Source organism: Meleagris gallopavo, chromosome 4, assembly GCF_000146605.3.
Source record: "Meleagris gallopavo isolate NT-WF06-2002-E0010 breed Aviagen turkey brand Nicholas breeding stock chromosome 4, Turkey_5.1, whole genome shotgun sequence".
Taxonomy (NCBI): domain Eukaryota; kingdom Metazoa; phylum Chordata; class Aves; order Galliformes; family Phasianidae; genus Meleagris; species Meleagris gallopavo.
The window spans coordinates 34,045,755-34,067,054 of NC_015014.2; the positions used below are offsets into that span (position 1 = coordinate 34,045,755).

At 35.3% G+C, this 21,300-nt stretch overlaps 1 protein-coding gene and 1 long non-coding RNA gene across 5 annotated transcripts in view; one reads left to right on the top strand and one right to left on the bottom strand.

Annotated features, from left to right (window-relative positions):
* Positions 1-21,300, bottom strand: part of LOC109367301 — a 116,220-nt gene that overhangs the window by 63,385 nt on the left and 31,535 nt on the right. For both annotated transcript variants that reach the window (XR_004159599.1, XR_002114310.2), the window contains exon 3: positions 920-972. This is a non-coding gene — a long non-coding RNA (uncharacterized LOC109367301). The remainder of the gene's footprint in view (positions 1-919; positions 973-21,300) is intronic.
* Positions 1-21,300, top strand: part of PDE5A (phosphodiesterase 5A) — a 61,709-nt gene that overhangs the window by 24,658 nt on the left and 15,751 nt on the right. For 2 of the 3 annotated variants that reach the window (XM_003205710.4, XM_010709943.3), the window contains exons 4-12: positions 2,111-2,182; positions 3,232-3,321; positions 4,437-4,574; positions 5,294-5,361; positions 7,294-7,402; positions 10,587-10,671; positions 14,238-14,413; positions 15,844-15,903; positions 20,063-20,209. In XM_003205710.4, coding sequence (XP_003205758.2) covers positions 2,111-2,182; positions 3,232-3,321; positions 4,437-4,574; positions 5,294-5,361; positions 7,294-7,402; positions 10,587-10,671; positions 14,238-14,413; positions 15,844-15,903; positions 20,063-20,209 — 945 coding nt within the window. The remainder of the gene's footprint in view (positions 1-2,110; positions 2,183-3,231; positions 3,322-4,436; positions 4,575-5,293; positions 5,362-7,293; positions 7,403-10,586; positions 10,672-14,237; positions 14,414-15,843; positions 15,904-20,062; positions 20,210-21,300) is intronic. The other variant, XM_010709941.3, reaches the window with a different exon arrangement.

Consider the following 21,300-nt stretch of genomic DNA (forward strand, 5'->3'; position numbering starts at 1 on the left):
CAATCCTACTTATTGCTTTGCTTCTTCCGCTCAGGATCTTGAACTCCACCATCTCATGATCACTACAACCCAAACTGCCCCCTACCTTTACTTCCTTAACAAGTCCATCCCTGTTGGTGAAAATAAGGTCCAGTAACACCCCTCCCCGCGTCGGTTCCTCCACCACCTGCATCAGAAAGTTGTCTTCAACACAATCATAGTATCATTAAGGTTGGAAAGACCACTAGGATCATGTAGTCCAGTTATCAACCCATCACCACCATACCACTATATCACGTCACACAGTGCAACACCTACACATTTCTTGAACACCTCCAGGGACCATGATTCCACTACCTCCTTGGGCAGCTTGTTCCAATGTCTTACCACTTTCTCTAAGAAGAAATTTTTCTTAATACCTAACCTGAATAATACACATCTCAGTGGAGTTCACTTAAATTTGCACTGGTATAAATACAATTCAGGCCAGAATTTGAGTCAGTTTAATTTTATAATGTGTAATTTTATATGCAAAAATTGCTCATAAAACAAGGTTCTCTCTAAAAGCTTAGAATGTTACTGGAAAATGTATTCCTTTTGTCAATATTTTTTACTAAAAAAATATACAGTTTGTCTTTTGCATGAAATTGTTATCATCAAGACAACTATGAATTTTTAATAGGTTTACTCTCCTCAGTATTCTTTCCTCATTCTATTAAAAGCTTTTATTGGAAGGACTTAACAAAGACACAAAAATGACCGTTTCCATTGGAACACATGCTTTTTTTAATTTATGAGAAACCTGCAGGCTAATGAAGGGAGGCTAAATAGTCTTTTTGTGGTACTAATATGGTCCTGTTACTGTTTCCTTTTAGTTTTAAGCACGCCCAGCTTTCCTTTCATTGTGGGGGAGATGTTTACACAAGACAAAATTACTCACCTTTAAGAGCCTCTTAACTCATTAAAATTGTCTTCCTTCATGCTGGACCAAAGCTGGAAAAAGAAAAAGAAAATGAGAAACCCAGAAAAGATAGCAGTAGGAGAAAAGGCCTAAGTGTTAGTCTTTCCACATGCAAGTAAATGTAAAAGCATATAGATTTCTAAAGGATTTGCTTACAATTCAAAGCTTGCTGTAGAAATAAATATGGCAAGTATATTGTTATTACAGTGAGAATGTTCTCTAGATAAGAAATCATCACTGAAGTAAATGAGAAGTTGACTGTGGGAAGGCTTGTATTGTATAGAATGGACATGACATCTGAGCTTTATTTCAGACAGACATTTTTTGAGCCCACAGTTGGCAGTGACTCATGCTGCAGAACAATGACCTTACTTGTAGCATCAGTATTTTGGGAATGCTGGTGTGAGAGACAGTAAACTGTTGTCTTTTCCATTACAGAAATATAACTGTATGACCTCCTTCAGTTTAGCAGTTACAAATTTCATGAGTAAACCTAAATACAGCTTCTTAAACACACACAACCACAACATAGTTTTCTCCTGATATTGTTTATCCTAAAAAAGTAAGATGAAGAAACTACTGTCATTAACAACTTGAAATGGTCTTGCATTATTTCAGTCTCAAAGCAATTTTTTTCAGAACCTATCTTTAAGTAAATACTTACAGTAACAAACTTGATTCTGGCAGGTACCCAACCTGTTTTTCAAATTCTATCCAAACAGTTTCAGAAATAAACAGAAAGCAAAAAGATCACAGTAGAGAGATCTTGTAAGAAGCCTACAGTAAGAAGGGGAAGGTTTTGGAAACTTCATCAGAGCTTGCAGGAAGGGGAGGTTCTACACACAAAAGTAGATGACAGTTTCAGAAGTATAAACTACTGCTGTCCTTGTGTGAGATGATCGCTTCACTTTATAGAATAAGTCTTGGATCAAACCAACCGTTCTTCATAAGAGCATCCAGGACTTTTTGCCACTGTTTTTCTTTCTGATAAGTCAGGTTCATGCTCAGAAATTTGTAATACAAATAAATTAGAAATAAACAGGTTTAAATGCAAAGGTCAATCAAAGGAATACATGCAATAATCATTTATTTTCATGTATGTCTAGGAATACCACAGTCCAATGACAGACTTCTCAAAAATGATCTATTTATTTCATTTTTATACACTAGGTTGTTGGTGTGGCTCAAGCAATTAATAAGAAATCTGGAACTGGTGGGACTTTCACAGAACAAGATGAAAAGGTATAGAAGTTGGACATTTATGTCTCTGTTTTCATAGGACAGCAGGGGTTGAATATGTTACTACTTTTCACACTGATCAGACATTTTAAAGTTATGAAAAATGAAACAAGAAAATTCTTGTTATATTGCACAGTTTTTTGCTTGTAAAGCCATGAGAAAAGTAGATGGGATGTCGTTTAATTTCTTGATCAGAAAGATACCTCTCACATGTCTCTGAAACACAGGCTTACTCTACTGAAATACACTGTAGGAACAGTTTCATAGCTTATAATAGACATAATCTTTTATGAACTGATATTAACTTTCCTGGCATTCCCAACAATATGTATTTTGAATATTAAAATTTGTCTAGTGATTATTTTTTAAATACTGTATCACTTCCCAATACAGCAATTGCAGGAAGAGAAAAGCCTTGGATAAATTATAAATATATGAGATCATCAGAAGAGGAGATGGCAACTTCACTCCCAGTTCTCACACGGTAGTTGTTTTCCAGACATTTCTGGAACTCACTTTAAATTTGTATAGCAAAAAAAGCTGAAGAAGATGATTCAATATCTGTCAATAAAAAAATCAGAATTTACTCTTTCCTTTTGAAAACTTTCCCAATTAAAACAAAATGTATACAGAGTATCTGCAAGATATCAGAATTAATCACATTCAGGAACTGAAAAAAAACTTGTGGTTTTGCTATGTTAGGAGAATATTATTTCCACTTCAGAAGAGACTGAATTCCCCATAATAACAGATGCTGATTGTCTGTACTATGTTTTTCTAGGTAAAATCTGTACTATTGCAAAATGACTTGATTCTTATTCCGATCCTACTTTCACCAGGATAAACTTGAAAGACTATTCTTTTAAAAAAGGGAGAAGAGATTCTTGAGGAACAAAAAGTATGAGTGACTGAAAAAAACCTGAATTGCCAGAAATATCCTTAAATATCAATTAATACTTCAAGGTGAAATAATGTAACAGTTGAACTTTGAATAAAGCTAAGAAAATGAGAGCCACTATCTTCATCAGAAGCTTATGTTTATTTGTCTACAGGATTTTGCTGCATATTTGGCATTTTGTGGAATTGTTCTTCACAACGCTCAATTGTATGAAACATCTTTGCTTGAAAACAGGCGTAATCAGGTATGATCAACAGGTTTGTCCCAAAAATACAAAAATTATAGTTAGCTAGAAATCAGTGCATTCTGCTGTTTTCTTCTCATGTGGCAGCTGTTCCTTGGCAATTTTTAATTTCTCTAGTTGAATACTATGCATAATACTATGTCAATATACTAAATATTGCCTGAAGTTATCCTGTGGCTCACTGTGTATATTACACAATCAGATGCTACTGTACTCCAGAAATTTCAGGTAAAATTATCCATACAAAATTGTAGAGGTTATACAGATTGCTCTTTTAGACTCCTACAACTATAAATAGTCACTAACAATATTTTCCATAATGATCAGACAGGAAATAGAATTTTCTTTTTACTCTGTATCTATCTATATAATTGATGGTTTATTAATGCCATGGTCTCTACGGATGGAGTGTGTCTATCCAATATGGTATGAAAAGGTTTTGGAGAAACGACAAGGCAGCAGGTCTTGTAATAACTTTCTGGTAGGTCTAGGTTTCCAAGTGAATACCAGTGTTTGTAAATTGGTACAAATTTGGATAATCTTTTCAAATTGGTTCCATGCTTCCTGTGGGGATAAAGGGAGTATAATTTGCCTACATCTGAGCAGAAGTCCTTTGGCAACAGCTTTGAAATATGACAGCCTGTGTCTAAATGATGTTTTTACCAAATGAGTTCATTAGGTTTTGTTTGAATTACTATGAATAATTGTGTTTGATAGTCTTAAGTAATTTAAATATCACTGTTGACGTTCTTATAATGGCACACATGAGCCATAGGAAATTATTAGGTTTCCTAAGGGCAAATTAGAGTTTGTGGTCTGGACTTCTCAAATTTCATTTGATCAACTGTTAATGCCCAAATCTACTCTGTCTCTTCAACTGAAAACTTCAGACAGCTAAGTATGCTATCAATTTCTTCCATCAAACATGTCAAACTGGCTTTTAATTACTGCTGCCTTGCGGTCTGTATAAGAGCCAAAGCTTAATCTTTGTCACAGATGTACGTGTTGACTTCCTTGGTTCAGGAAGAATTCAGGGGAAGAATCATACTGAGTAGTAATTGTAATTATTGCTTTCATTACAGCTAGTCAGATTTTCACAAAGATTTGTTTTCCAGGTGCTTCTTGATCTTGCCAGCCTTATTTTTGAAGAACAGCAGTCTTTGGAAGTAATTCTGAAGAAGATAGCTGCCACTATAATATCCTTCATGCAAGTGCAGAGGTGTACCATCTTCATAGTGGACGAAGATTGCACTGTGAGTAGGATTTTTTTATTTAAAGGCAGAAGAGCTTATTCCCTAGAGGAGGTATGAACAACCCATAGGCTACAGAAAAGGAGAAGGATTTTATTTTGTAATAATCTCTCTCACTGTATTTAAGAGAGTCACTCCTGAATACAACGGTACGGGAGAAGAATTTACATAATGCATGTATTCACATAGTCACACTGTCTCTGCAAATCAACCAAACTTTAGCATTTACTTTCCAGTCTGTAGTTTGAATCTTTAGTGCAGAGAGAATCTAATTTTTCCCTACAATTAGGATTCTCAATTGTAGGGGGAAAAAAAAAAACAAAACTATGTGAAAAGCAATACAGATTTGTTGAAATGTTTAGAAAGCATTGATGTCCTCATCTCCACAAGCAAAGCAGATATTATGCACTCTTGGTGCATTCACTTGGATAAATGTTCAAAACTGGACCTTCCAGAGATAGATGGTACAGCTTATATACTGGCATTTCTTCTCAGAATGATCAGTAGAGATTCAAGATACTTCAGTGATATTAAAAATTATATATTTTTGTCATAGGATTCTATATTGTTGCTGCTTGATATGAAGCAAAGTTGAACAATTTTATATCTACATTTATTACAGAAGAGATGTTGATAATAGCAGCATGCTTTTCACATGAATACTACTACTCTAAGTTATTACATCCAAATCTATAAATTATAATATCCTCTTGTTTTTTCAGGATTCATTTTCTAGTGTGTTTCATATGGAAGCTGAGGAATTAGAAGATTCAGCAGAAAATCAGAAGAGGTAAAACAATGAAATTAAGCTTTTGTTTACCACCGGAAAATGTTGAAGAAATTATGTTTTTAATGTTATTTTTCATAATAAAGAACCTGTGTACCATTACATTCCCCCGGCTACCACATATTTCTGCTATCTATTGTGGAGCAGATTTATCCTGAAACATACATAGACAAATTGTCACATCGAGAAGTCTAGCAGAACAAGGCCTGGCCACTTCACTTTTTCAAGTCTAAAGTTCAGTTTTACAACTTACGGGTAGGCTACAACTCAAGGAATATGACTGACAAAATCAAAAGAAAAGTCGTAAAGTTCTAACTTTCAGTCATCTTCAAGAAATGACTAGGCATTTAAACTGGAGGAAGAGAAAGATGTAAAAATAATTGAATTCAAATATTCAGATTACATAGTTGGCAAAATTTAATCAGAACCTTTCTATATTTACGTTTTGAAAATTAACTGCCTCCATAACCTGTCATCACAGGCAGTTGATACCGGTAGTGTCAGAAGAATGAGACACAGTCCTATCAAAACTACAGTACTACAGATTTCACGTCCAGAGAGAAAATTAAGATTTCCATACCTTTGATCTTTTTTTAGTGAACATTTCTGATATGAATTTTAATTATATGCATTTGAAAATGAACTCCAAAGTGTGTGGCTAAAGCAAATACCTCTCAAACTGTATTGGGATTTTAGACAATGTACAGTCATAAAGTACATAGGTACAAAATGGTCATAAGATCACAGGATAACTGTTACGTAAAGAGACAGAATTCACCTTCCTCTTTATTATCTTTTTTATGGTTACTAGTTGATGTACTCAGAATTTAATTTACTGCTTGCATGGACTGTCAGTAATTTTTTTCTCATAATTGATAAGGAGGGACTCCTAGAACCTTAGCTGCATATCTGAATTTTGTTCATGAAACAGCACAGTTACATGTCATGGACTATGAGTCAGCCACTGGAGTTAGAACTGGTGCTTTGTTTTAAGGTCATATTATCAGGCAACAGAAGAAATCTAATTACATAGATTAGATGGGAAGAGTTACTTTACAAGATATAATTTCAAGCTTATTACATAATCAAGGACCCTGAATCAAGCCCAAATCAGACTAGTGTTCAGAACTGTGGGGTACTGCCTTATATAACCAAGTTGGTGAAATAATGAAAGAATAATTTTCTCCCTTTAGCACTGTGAACATCTTTTGCAAGTGTACTTGCACCAGAAGGATAACTAAAGTCAAGTCAAATGTCAGAGTAAACTGTAGGAGCTTGATGATAATACGTGCATTACTAGGACATATGTCCTCCTCTAATGCTGGCAATGTGTTCTGATTGAACTCCTCTAACTAAAATCTTAATGTCTACAAAAGCAGGAGATGATTGATCTTGTGAAGGTATTTTATGACTCAATTTCGAAAAAAAAAAATCTCTGTTTCAATAATCAAAAATCAAGAATCCCCATGCTGATTGTTCTTTTAGAACAAATTTGAAATAAACTTTGATGTAGAAACCGCACAAGTATTACCAACTGCACTCAGTCTAAACAATATGCATGTCTCATACAGTATTGATTTTTCAGGTGTGTCAGATTTGCAAATAGTTTGTTTTCAGAGTTGTTTATTTCAGTGTAAACCCAGTTGCTCATTCTTTGTCCTTCATCTGCATGTCCAGTATTATTTCTTAAGTTTGATGTTTGGTGATAGAATTTTGGAATATTGAAGAAATGATGCAGTGTATAAATTAATTCTCCCAGTCATTTTGCAATTACAGATGGATTAGTGTATAGGATTTGAACTCAGTTCCACTATAATGCTGTTGGTTATATCTTTCTTGGCCCTATATATGAAGGATATTTACAATTACCTGCTTTGCATAATGAAATGATTTGATGTCTTACTAAGCATATAAAAATAATATTGCATCTTTCAGGGACTATGGTACAAACAAAATTAATTATATGTATGCTCAGTATGTCAAGAATACAATGGAGCCTCTCAACATCCCAGATGTCTGTAAAGACAGAAGATTTCCCTGGACAGTAAGTAAAATAACCTTAGATTTGTAATTCAGAAATGAATTTTTCTTTTCTGTTTACCTTTCAAATATTTCTTGCTTTTCCTTTATTTTTTTTGTCCATTATTTTTTGTTTGTTTTGTTTGTTTTTTGTCTGATTATTATTATTATTTTTAATTTAATGTTCACAAAATGCTGCTAAGAGACTTACAACCCTTACTTTATTAATTTTATAATTTTAAAATTTTAAAATTTTAATCAGTGCAGAAATAGTACAATACTCACAAAGTGGGCAGGGTATCTGTACAGCCATTATTAAAAAGCTTAGCATTCATTTGTGAATAAATAGACACCACGACGTGGAGAGCTTGCAATACATTCTCTGGAAAGCATTTAAGTGAAGAACAGTTGGAGGTTTTCATAATAATCCTCAGTAGCTTATTGTGATTGTCGGGAGGCTCTCAGGATTTCCTTCCCTTTTATTCTCTCCCTTCCCTACTTATCCTGGCAAAGATTAATGATATGCATGCAAGTTCTTTGCTGTTTTGGATAAGCAGCAACTTCACTTTTTTTTTTCTGGAAGCTTTTGCTTTACACTTCATCAGATGTATGCTCATGCCATGATGTACTACGGCCAGTAGGGAAGGCCAGTTGGCAAAACTCAGGTTACAGTCATGGGTGTGCTGAAAGTTGTTGTCAATACAATGCAAAATTGTAATTCTGTGTTTTCCTTTCAATGCAGAATCTTGAAAGAAACTCTTCTTACAATAGATAGGCCTGTAAGCTGGGGGGGCTCAGGGAGAGAGTAAGAGGGAGAAGTTTTATGGCAATGAGCAGGTTTTTACCCAGCACTTTGTTCTGAATCACACAACCAAGAGTTCAGAAAGTACAACGTTGATTATGATTGTACCAGTAAGTGGACAGGAGGAGCAGCATCATGGTGGGGAGCTATGTTGCTTCCCTTTTTCTCTGTACAAGGTTTCACTGATGTTCTGGAGTAGGATTTTATGAAGGACAGAGCAAAAAAAAAATTGAGTGCTCACCATAGCGCAGGCCCAAAGTTATCTTACTGCAGGAGTGGAAGAAAAAAAAGAATCACATGGATATACTACATGAGATCATGAGATCATTAAAGACAAAAGCAACTATTTTGAAGACATTTTAAAATACATAAAAGGAATACCGAATGACTGTCTAAAACAAAACTTTCTCTTCATCAGAGGAGTTAAGTTCTTACATCTTTTCCCTGGAATCTAGACGATTTACACATTATGCATGTGAAAGAAACATAAAGAAAATAAATGGCTGCATCTCTACCGCAACATAAGAGAAATCTTAAGGCTGGACTGTAGGCAAAATCTTTTTAAAGCTGACAAACCATGGCGTGAGGAAAATCCCAGGTGTACCTAGTAAACTAAAAACGCTGACTTGCCTCTTTCTTTGGAAAACGTTCAACAGTTCACTCACTAACTTTATAAAAAGGACTTTGTGCTTTCTAACTGAATTGGCAGCCAACGTAGTGACATGAGGCGGAAAACCAGTATAGGTTCCTTCACAGGAGAGCCCTGATACTGCCTGCCTTGGATTCAGTACATACAAGGACAGTAAGTAAACCAGCAGCCATGCATCTTTGTTTTCCCCTGAAACAACAAAACTAGAGTTGTGGAGATAAAGTTCAAATATCTACAACACTCCTGGAAACCATTTATGCCTGTTCTTTTTAGTCTCCTTCCTTTTCATTAATACTGGGTCAAGTATTTTTTTTAAGCACTGTGAACTCTGTTCTTATCTCACTCCATATAAGTTTGAGTTTCAGTGCATTTGAACTTTACCATAAAACAGCAGGTTCTTATTAGGGTAGCCTTAAACCAATTTTCATGCCAACTTGATTTAATATTTCTCAGTTGCCTCTGCTGGAGTGGTCTAAGGAGAGATGCTGGCTCTTATCCTTTTACAGCTGATTACACATGTACATCTTTTTAGACCAAAGTACAGAAAACAGTAAATCATAGTCTTGAGTTATTCCATCTATCCTTCTGATAATGAGCTACCGAATATTAAATTCCCATAGTCATGTAAAGTATCCATCATGACATAATCCTTAACGTTTTCTTCAGATACTCATACTTCCTATTGCCAGTTACAGGCAATATAGCTTTTGTGCATTCGCTTGCAAAGAAAGCTTTCAACCTCTTGCAGAGCACCAAATAGCAAAGCAACAGTAGTAAAAACAAACAAACACTTCACCCAAATCCTTTGATCTGAAATATTGGTGTGTGCACATCTTTTGTGCCACATACAATTAGAGATTGACCCTAATTTACTTCTCAGCAACTGCCACATTATTCTAGAACTAAGAGCTACAGAACAAAACTAGGTCACTTTCTTACCAGAAATTTGAAAAAGATGCCTTGTCATTTTGTTCTACCCATCCACACTTTTACCTCACAAATAAATTCAGTGTCCTTGTCTTGGATCATGAAACAATCTGATAGCAAAATATACCCAACCTAGCAATGATAAAAGGCTTTTGGAAGACTGCAGAATGTTGACCTATTTGGAAAACTGAGCATTCTTTGGATCATAATTTGGTCTTCACCAAGGCATCTTTCATTGCATTGGTAGTTTAATTAAGTCATCTCAAACAAACCAAAAGTGTTTACAGAAAGTTTAGTGTCACAAAATACACAATTACCTTAATGGCATGAACTCTTCTTTTATAACATGTATGGCCCTACTGCAAGTACAGGGAAGATGCTAGAAATGGAAGAGATCAGATAATTTCACAGCTCTTTAACTGATGAGAGTAGAAAGGTGTCCTAAAGCCCAGCTGATCTCTTTCCAGCTGCACTCAGTGAAACACTTTGTCTTCGTGCAAAATTGTTGTTGTCATGAAAGTGAAGTGAAAGAATCTATTATAAAATTAACACATTTTTAGCACGATGTTGCAAGTCCCTGGAAAGTATGAATGGTAATTATCATCATTACTTATATTATTTTTCACCAAAGCTTGTTACAAATGTAATGTTTATTACACCATCCAGCCAAAGATGTGCAATCTCTTCAAAGACATGGTTGCTTTCTGAAGGAACATGTGTAAGCCAATAATGGAAACTCTAGCTCTGCATTTTCACTTCAGGTACTTAAACACTGGCCTTAAAAATTTTAACTGTTTTGTTTTGTTCTGTTTTGTTTTGTTTGTTTAACAGACTGACAGTGCAGAAAGTGTAAGTCAACATATAAAGAGTTTGCTGTGTACACCAATAAAAAATGGGAAAAAGAATAAGGTAATAGGTAGGTATCTTTACAATAAATACTTTTACAAAAAATATTTTTGTATATTTCATGGAAATATTTCTGTGTTCCCGAGCACAATCTCAGCAACAAATGCAGGGCAAAATTCTTAATTATGATGCTTCCAGCCAACAAGTCCATTGCAAACTTGCCTGTAAATTGCTTACCTGACAAGTGAGCAAGATACCTACCAAGTATCTACAACAATCTTGTGATACTTCACATTTTTATAGATTCGAAGTACTTAGGTAGCCCTGGTGTGGATCTTCAAAGATGGATAAACACCTGAATTGTTTGGAGGATCTAATCCTAACAGCACTTCAGGGCATTTGCTTAATGTATGTTAAGTCTTTCAGTGAATTTCAGATTCACCTTGGACAAGTGTATAATGATGCTTTTGGAAATTACCAGGACTTCCCTGTACCATGGGAATTGGAATGCATGTCAGTGTGCTGGTAACAGTAAGAACCACAATGAAACAGAATGTAAAATATACTGACTTCCAGATAGTACCATGAATGCAGCTTCCTCAATGGTACAGAATTTGGCAAGAAAATCTTCTGAGAGTGGATTTTTAATCATCTTCAAGTAATTGTTGTTGAGAGTTATGACAAAACTACATAATGAATGTCTGTATTAAATATGAGATCCCTTTTCCATGAAGACAGATCTTATTTCCTGAAACAGAAAGAGAAGCCTTGTCTTTCCTGAATTGAATTCCCTGAAATTTCTTTATCAGCTTCTTCAGTGAGTTCTTTTATTACTTTGTTGTATATATTCTATCAGACTCTAGAAGACCAAGATAAAAACTGGACTATTGAGCTTTTATTAGAGATATTTCACTATGCTGTTAACTACTGATAAAACAGTTGCATCTGATGTCATATGGAAATCCTTTTTTTTTTTTTCTGTGGAAGTTCAAGCTTAGTTACAGTCAAAGTACCACTTTAGGTGAGTTTTTCAAGTCTGAGCAATGGGAAATCTTCAAAGTCCTTTAAGGACAGCATAGATAATGTTCAAATCTTTAGTAGGACAAGGTCAAAAAGTTTTCCTGGGGATAATACCCAGAAGTTTCATTTGCATAATATATATAAGATTATTTTAAATCTTCTTTTTTTTTAAGATTAGTATACCCATGACCAGAACTTGGGGTGTGGAATGTGCAGGTGTGGGGTGAGGGTGGGAAAAGCTCTTCATAGCAAAACCAAGCAAATCTTACTGGAAAAGAGGTGAACTTTTTTATTCTCCTGACTTGTGCACTTTTCAGGTATGTGGTGGAAACTTTATTGAATCTTTCTTTGGTTTTCTGTGTCCCAATAAAAGAATTTTGAGTTCCTTTAGTTCTAATGTATGGATCCCTGAATGCTTTGGTGAAATATACAATATATTCTGAAATATACTGAAGAGTATACTTGCTGTAGTTTTCCAAGTTTTTTTTTAAGGCATTTATGTTTATCCAAATTCTTTGTCTTCTAAGAATTCATTTGCTTTTAAGGCTTACTCAGTTGTGTTTGTTACATCACCGTTGCTATGGAAATAATTATAAAATCATAAACAGTACTAAACAGAGATCTGAAAGTAAGTTCCATGAGATTTTCCCTGAGTTTTATAAGTTTGCTTCTTTTTCCCAGGGAAAGATAATCTTGTTTTTGGTCAATCCTTATTCTCTAAAATTATATATTTTTACTACCAATTAAGGATCTACTAATCCATTAAGTCAGAATCCTGTTTGTAATATTCAGATACCACAATGCCTGCCCAATGGTTCACAACTACAGCTGTAACATTCTTATCTTTTTAGAGGAAACTCTGATACTAAAATAACAGTTCCCTGAAGAGAATATGATTTGAAAATAGGTCAGTGTTCATATATTGCCATTAGACATTAAAACTTCTACATGCAAGGCCACTGTTCTTCTTAAACATAGTTTAAATGTGTGCATAACATTCTTTTTCTCCTTTTTTCTGTTTACTGTAAAAGGGCAGATACAAACTTGCTCCCTAACAGACTGTATGTTTCTTGCAATTAAAAATCTTAGTAAGGTTTCTTAGTCTGTAAATTTAGAGTAATACAATGCTAGAAATACTTCCATAGTAAAAAACAAAACAAAACAAAACAAAAAACAGTAGCATTGATAAGATCCCAGAGCAGCTGCTGACAATGTTCAATACTGGGACTGCTGTAAAATAGTATTAATTATAATTTCATCCCTATCTACAAGCAAAAAGCAAATCCATCTTTTCTGGCCTTATGGTGGCAAAGTGTAAGGCATTCAGATTCTGTTCACATAGCCTATTTAAATTACAAGTAGCTCTGCTAGAGCAAGACAACCTGAAAGTTGGTTACAGTGTTTTTAGAAACATCAAACTAAATAGTTACCTTCCCTTTTGCTCGTAAAGTACATATTTAATCAATCATTGTTTCATCTGCTAAATGTTCTTTATAAAATATGTGAAGCATACAGACTGGTAAGCAATTACATTTTATATCAAAATAAGACACTTGCAATTACTATTTTTTTTAGATGCTTTAGTTTGCAACTAATTTTTTCACTGGGACACTTATTTACAACTGAGTAGGAAAATGTTAGCTTTTATCCTTAAAGCTGCTAGTACTTACACTCTTGAGAGCAAGGAAACGTATGGACATCCTTAAGACAATAATCACGCTCACAGCTGTTTTGGACAATGTATGCTTACAAAGCAGCTGCTTTAATTCACATTCTACTTTCTTAGCAAAAACTGCCATGCACTAAGTAAAGCTAAATTGAGGTATATAAGTGAATTCCCATCTGCTTAAAATAGCACTGAAAATTTAATCTGCAGGCTTGTAAAAGTTACCTCTCAGACCCCTCAATGTCAAGTGCACAAAGAAGTCTGGCACTAATCAGCAGAAATAAATGGAAAATGAACAGATGCAACTACCAATCATTTTGAAGCTAACAATCTGATTTCTATAAGATGCTTTTTGATGACTTCGGTAATCTTTGAAGCAGGCTGTAATTCAATCACATCTTCATACAGTCAGCAAATATATGTGAACCTTGAGCCTCAACTTGGTTATTATCTGTTAAGTTCATTTATTTTAAAAAATTTCCAGTACTGACTCAAATAAGGGAGCAAAAACTCTGTGTACCAGTGTTCTGACTTTCATAAATGTTCTTTTGGCATGCTTACAAAAATTTAATTAGCCTCCAAAGGACAAATTGTCTTTAGGGATTATATCAATCTAGAATTCTATTAATAATATTAGGATGAAAACTATCCTAGAATTTCACCTACATTTTAGCTTTGTAAATCCTAGTAAGTGCTTCTTAGGTCTACTAAGTAATATATTATGCTTTAAGGTTTATGCTTTAATACAAGGAAGCCCATCTAATAAGCTTTAAGGAGGAAAAAAACAGAAAAAAGTCTATAGCATTCCTGTGTGTAACTTTTATGTATATTGGTGGTTTGTACTGTAGGCTAAATTGTAATAGACTTAGTAGTTCTCTTGATGTTCCATTCTATAGGTGATGTTTTGACAGTTCAATCTTTTACTTCTTCACATTTCTCTCCTGACTCAGGGGTTTGCCAGCTTGTGAATAAGATGGAAGAAAACTCAGGCAAGATCAAAGCTTTCAACAGAAATGATGAGCAGTTTCTGGAAGCATTTGTCATCTTTTGTGGCTTGGGGATTCAGAATACACAGATGTATGAAGCTGTAGAAAGAGCAATGGCCAAGCAGATGGTGACATTAGAGGTGAGCTCACAAACTAGGTGATGTTTAATTGGCACAAAAGAGATATTCATATTCTCCAAACCTTGTCTGTTCTAGACATAAATGCAACTACTCACATGAACAGAAACTATTCTTCATGAGAACAGCATTTGGCCTGATGAGTTGGGCAGGAATTTTTCTGCTTGTTTCCATGTCTCCCAGCAGACTATTTTATTTGGTATTGTATTTTAACTTGACTCATGAGATTTAGCAGTGAACTGAACACATCTTTCCCTTTACACAAGGCTACCCATTGGCAACATAGTTAGTTTGTTCTTTTGCGTAGGAAGAGGAAATGGTTTAGGGGATTAGGGGCTTCCTTTTCTTGTCTGAGGTTTTCTGTGATGATTTTGGCTCAGTCCTTTAGACAAACTGGTTTGTGGAGCAACAACAGCATTATTGTAGGTTTTCAGCAATTTCCTCAAACTCCATCAAACCATATCAAGTCTTAGCCATTGAATTGGTTACTGTTAAGTTTAATAGCTAAAGACGGCTTTAGTTAGAGAAGCTGAATTACTCAGAGGTGATAACTTGAAGCTGAATGTGAAAAATTTGTAGACTTTGGATCTCCTAGCACTCTTTATGTAAATAGAGTATTTGGAGGATTCTGAAATGTGGATTATGTACCCTGTAGCCTCTAAAAAAAGAAGAAAAAAAAATCACCTCTCTCAAATAAACCTGTATAAAATCATGTTAAGTAAAAAGGTAGTAAAATTATTGTCAAAATGATTTAAGTACTTTAAAAAGAAGCTGTTTGGTTACGTGGCAAATTAGCAATTCTTTCTCCTACCGTAACACTTCACAGTATATGGAGTTCCATACCTCCAAGTTCCATAATGGAAAAAGATTATAAGTTAATACCTAAATTGACTTCTTTATAAAATAATTTATCCTTTAGTTGCTAAAACAATCTGAAACATTTTAATGTTCTGAGTTCTCACAACTGAAAAATATGAGCTTATTTTGTTAATTTAAAACAAACATGTTTTCTTTCAGGCTTTTCTGCCAAATTTCAGTTAAGGCAAAATTTTCTTTTATGTCTGAATAAACTTCTGAAAGGATTATTATGGCAACAATGTCAGGCACATAATTATAGCTCTTTCATGAATTATTTGTCTTTGAAAGTGGGGCATGAAAACTTTCCAAAGAGAAAATCTGAGTTCTTTGCTCATTTATAGAAACTATTTACGTTTTCTTGGCCTAATTATATCAAGAAGATTCTGTGCTATTGCAGATCTCTCCCTACATGCTTTCAGAACTTAAAAGCAGTGCAGGCCCTGCAGAGACACTACATTTCATCAGCAAGAGCAGTGTAATGCAAGAGCAATGTAACGCAATGAAAATTCTGCTTGCTGAAACCTGTTTAATCACATTGCTCTTTTGTTTGTACTAAAGGCTCCTTTTCTCTTTAGGTTCTCTCTTACCATGCTTCTGCTGCTGAGGAGGAAACAAGGGAGCTGCAGGTAACAGCGGTAATTGAATTTTTTTCCTATTACTTTTGAAATATTCCATTGATATAACAGTGAAGGGCGGTCCTTTACACAGACATGATCCCTACACATGCAGAAGCACACACTTTTCAGAAATTAAAATTACAGTGAACCTAACATTACAATGTACAGAGGGCTGCAATTACAGAAACAAACAAACAAACAAAAAACAGAAAAATAAATAGTTACTGACATCCTGACTGCCATTCTTATGAGTTTAACTGACAGCAGCAGTTGATGCAATAATACTATCAACTCATAATGATTAAGTAATGCAGAAGCAGAAAAAAAGCCAAAATCTTGTGAACCCTTCTTCTAGCAGTTAAGTCTGAATTTTGTATATTTTATATCTTTGGTATATTTCAAGCTTCCCAAGTATGGATGCAGGTTTATGGCCCATAACAGAAATTCAGCATTTAATTATTATTATGTTTACTTTTCTGTGCAGTGTCCCGTCATGCTCATGTTTAATCCTGTGTTTACAAACCATTGCCTTAGGAGTCACTACAGACATGATTTCAAGTATAGTTTAAAGCACATCTTGTGCTTAGTCTCTGCTGTTCTTTCTATTAGAACACAATGTTCTGGACAAATTGCATCCCCTCTACTGCGAGGATGACAATGAAAGTGGTGGAGGGATGAAGAGGAAGGTAAAAAAAGGGGACTACAAGGGGACCACATAGTATGGGACTGGACTGGACAAAGCAGGGTGCCACAGAACAAGGCACAAGACTGAGGATCATGTACCACATTGGATAATTTTGGAATGGTTTGTGTCACGCACAATTGCCCATATGACTCCTACCACAGTTTTTGCCCTTTCAACCACCACTTCTTAAGGCAGTACCAGAGCACACAGCACATGCTGTCTTCAACAGCCTGCGTAGATGAGCGCAATAGATTTGGATTTCTCTATCTTACTGTCTAGCAGCACTATTTGAGCAAGTTTTACACCCTTAAATAAACCAAATATCCTCACTTTACATCCCAAGGCATGAAACACATACCTCAATTTTCATGCTATGAAACTATCAACTTTAATAGAGTAATAAAATTATTTCAGATAATTAGCTGAAAAAAGAAAATATGCACTAAAAATAATGATATCTTAAAACTTCAGGCCAGCACATGGATCCCAATGCAAACCAATCACCAAACACTAGAGTAAACGTGTCAATTTGTGCTGTTTGGCCTCAATACCAGAGAATGGACCTTGTCTTTTTTTCTTCTTTGGAGCATGCTTGGTCAAGGAGAGGATTTTGTTCAGTAAATCTTTTTCCTTTTCCCATCAGTAGCCAACATAGATCTTTGTAGTCTTGCTATTTCACAGAACAGACCTTTATTTCCAGTGAACCTCTACTTTGAGAAAAAAAGAAAACTGCCTGAGACTTAGAATATGTTAAGAGGGAAAAGACACATTCTGTAATCTTTCTAAATTGGAAAAACAGTCAAGAGAAACACTTCCTAAAATTGTGTTCAACATATTACATACATTCTATTTCCTATAATGGACTTTCCATCCAACCTTGAATTTGTGTTGGATTTGTTGCTCCAGCTGGATGCACATGTAGATCTATTGGGCTCAATAGAATTCATCCCAGGGTACTTAGAGTTGGCTGCTGTCATCACAAGACCTCTCTCAATTATTTTTCAATAGTCCTGGGAATCCAGAGAGGTCATGGCCAATTAAAAACTGGCAAACATTGTCTCAGTTTTCAAGAAGAGCAACAAAGATGACCCTGGTTATTGCAGATCTGTCAGTATCACTTCAGTTCCTGGCAAAATTATGGAGATTATTCTGGAAGTCATTGAAAAACACCTGAAAGACAACGCAGTCACTAGTCATAGCAGGTTCACAAGGGGAAAGTTCTGTTTAACAAACTTTATCTCCTCTTATAACAAGGTTACTCACCTAGTTGACCAAGAAAAGCCAGCTGATGTAACTTTGGTTTTCAGCAAAACATTCCATACTGTTTATCACAGTATGTTCTGGACAAAATGTCCAGCATACAGGTAGAAAAAAAAATGTAACGTGATGAGTGAATAATTAGCTGATGAGTTGGACTTCAAACAGTTGTAGTAAATGGAGTTACATTAGGCTGGCAGCTGGCGTCACTAGTGGGCTTCCACAGGGAGCCATTTTAAGGCTAGTTCTCTTCAGTGTTTTCATCGGTGACTCAGACACAGGACTTGAAGATATATTAAGTAAATTTCTGGACTAAATTAGGAGAAGCTATTGACTCCTTTGAGGGCAGGGAGCCTTCCAGAGAGATCTTGACAAATTGGAGGGCTTGAAATTTTAACCACATGAAATTTCAAAAGAGCAAGTGTCAGATTCTGTACCTGGGATGAGTCAACCCAGTACAGGCTGGGTTGTGGCTGAAGAGCAGACTCGCAGAAACAGATATGGGGATTCTAGTTGATGGCAAGCTGAAAGGGAATCAGCAGTGTACTCTGGCAGCCAAAAGGGCCAGCTGTACCCTGGGATGCATCATGCTCAACATTTCTAGGCTGTTGAGGGAAGGGATTGTCCTGTTCTGCCCTATGCTGGTGTAGCCTCATCTTGAGCACTGGGTGCAGTTTTGAGAGCAACAATATAAGGACATGAAGCTGTAAGAGAGCATCCATAGGAGGGCAATGAAGATGGGAAAGAGTTTAGAGGACAAGACATATAAGAAGCAGCTGAGGTCCCTTGGTTTGTTCAGCCCAGAGCAAAGGAGGCTGAGGTCAGGCCTCCTGGTGGCTGCAGTTCCTCACAAGGAGCAGAGGGACAGGTGCTGATCTCTGCTGTCTTGTGACAGTAACAGGACCCAAAGAAACAGCATGGAGCTTCATCAGGGAAGGGTCACGTTGAAAAAGATTCTTCACCAGAAGATGACTGGACACTGGAACAGGCTCTCCAAGGCAGTGGTCATGGCCCCAACCCTCCTGGAGTTCAAGCAACATTTGGATAATGCTCTGAGAAATATGGTTGTATTTTTGGGTAGTCCTGCATGGTCCTGGGAATTGGACTCAATGATCCTTGAGAATCCTTTCCAATTCAGGATATCCTATGATTTTAAGACTGTTTTAATTCTTCCCGCTTACCAGGGAGAAACTCTCCTAATTATATGCTTATGCATGATGATATATATAGTTATCTGCAGAAGATAAAAGTGATTCAAACAAAAAACATTCCTGAAATCTTCCCAAAGCCACAAATGATATCAGTAACAAACCCTGTACTATCCACCTTTTCTTCTCAAGAACCTAGAAAAGGAGTAGAATCAGCCATTTTCTATTGTCTGAACAGCAAAAGGAATTTAGAGTACAATCGCCCACGTGGAAAAGTCCTTCCCAAAAGCTACCTTTTCTTCCATAACAAGTTATGGAGAACAGGATATTAATTTTGAATTTGTTCTGCAATTGCCCAGAAAAATGGGAGCCTCATACTGGGAAAGTGATTTTTAATGTATAGTATAGCTTAAGACTTATCACTTATTTTGTTAACAACTTTAACATCCATACTTTGATGGACATTCAATACTTACACTCTAAATTTTATAACTGGAAAAAATACAGCTGTAATATAGAGATATGATGAAAGATATAATAAAAGTTACAGATTTTAAAATGTACTGAGTTTTTGCATCTACTTTATAATTTCAAATTTCAAATCAAAGTTGTATGATTGTACTCAAGATACATTAAAAGCATTGTTCAAAGATTTTAAAGATGATCTGATGAGAGGTAAACTCTCTAAACTAATTTTTCAGACTTTCAGACCTGAGAAAGTTCTGCTTGTGGACATGTTCTAACTTCCACAGTAGTTGAATGTGGATTCCACCACTGTCTCATTTTCACAATCTCTCAATTTCCATACATGCTCTTTGTTATAGTTTCTCTTGAGTAACTTAGGTAAAACTTTCTGATCGTCCAATACTTTCCTTATTCTTTTGATCTGTGGAAAAATGTTCATTAAATCAAAGAAATGAATGAGGCAGTATTAATGTGAAAGAGCTAAGATAAAATGGGAAGTAATAATCAGATTTAAAAATAATGTGAAGGTAAAATGTAGGATCTTACTACTTGTCTGCTGAAAAAGCATTTATGTTATGCTTTCTCTTTTCTAGTTCAATTTTGTCCTCTTATTCTTCTCTAGGCTGCTGTAGTACCATCTGCACAATCTCTCAACCTGACTGACTTCAACTTCAGTGATTTTGAACTATCAGATTTTGAAACAACACTGTGTACAATTCGAATGTTCACAGACCTCAACTTGGTGCAGAATTTCCAAATGAAACATGAGGTATGAATGCTGTCAGATGCTGCTTCACATAAAGAGACAAATTAATTACTGGAAAATCAGAAGAATAGTGAATGGAACCTGCAGTAAATGCATTTAAAAATCTGTATTTAAAAGTAGATAGCAAATTATGAAGGTATTTAAAGTATTGGGGTTTCTTTCTATTTTGGTTCAACTGAATAATTAACAACTTGGTTGATGGACTAGAAAATGCACTTAGAAAACTGGAGAACTGGAAGTGTGGTTAAAATTCTAGTGAGTTTTAAAAAGTATAGCAGTATTTCAAAAACAGCAAGACTAAATGCATGTACTCAGATGCATAAATTAGAGATAGTAAACAAGAGAACAAGTAGTACTAACACACACACACAAAAACATATCCAGGCTAATATTATCAGAAACTGTGAGAAGTCAGTTATGTTCCACAATAGCAAAAAAGGCAAATATTGTTCTTTAGTTGCACGGGAGTGGCATTTAAGGCCCATGAAGTAATTATATCATAGCTCATAGATTTGCAAGAACAAAATGGCACCATGACAATAGATACAAGTACACATCTCAATAGAAATAAGAGAGCATTAACAGCTTTGAAACTACAGCACTGTCTTTCCATTCTAGAAGTAAAGAAAACTAGCAGTAGCAAAATACTCCTTATTTAAGAGTGGAAAAACAGGAAATACTGCTGTTCTTGTGCAGAGTTTATGTGGATGAATGATAATGGATTTTCATTTCTGTCACCTATCAGTAGGAGCACAAAAAATCACCTTGAACAAACAAAGGTTGAAGTCCTCTGCCTGCATTTACCAGATGGCAGTATGCAGTATGCATTTAAACTAAGTGATCTGTTTTAGTGCACATGTGATTACCATATTCAAGCCTTTTGCTCTCTTAAAAGTAAAGTATAACCCACAACTTTTATTACATTTGTGTAAAACATTCAGAACATACTTTCTTCCTTCCTAAAAAAATGCAACCCAGCAATATAGTAATCACTGTCTTTCTATCATTCTTGCTTTCCTTAGTCCAATTCTGCTTGTCTTTTGACAAGCTGATATAAGTGAAAAGATATGTTTGTTATCAAAACATTTCTCAAG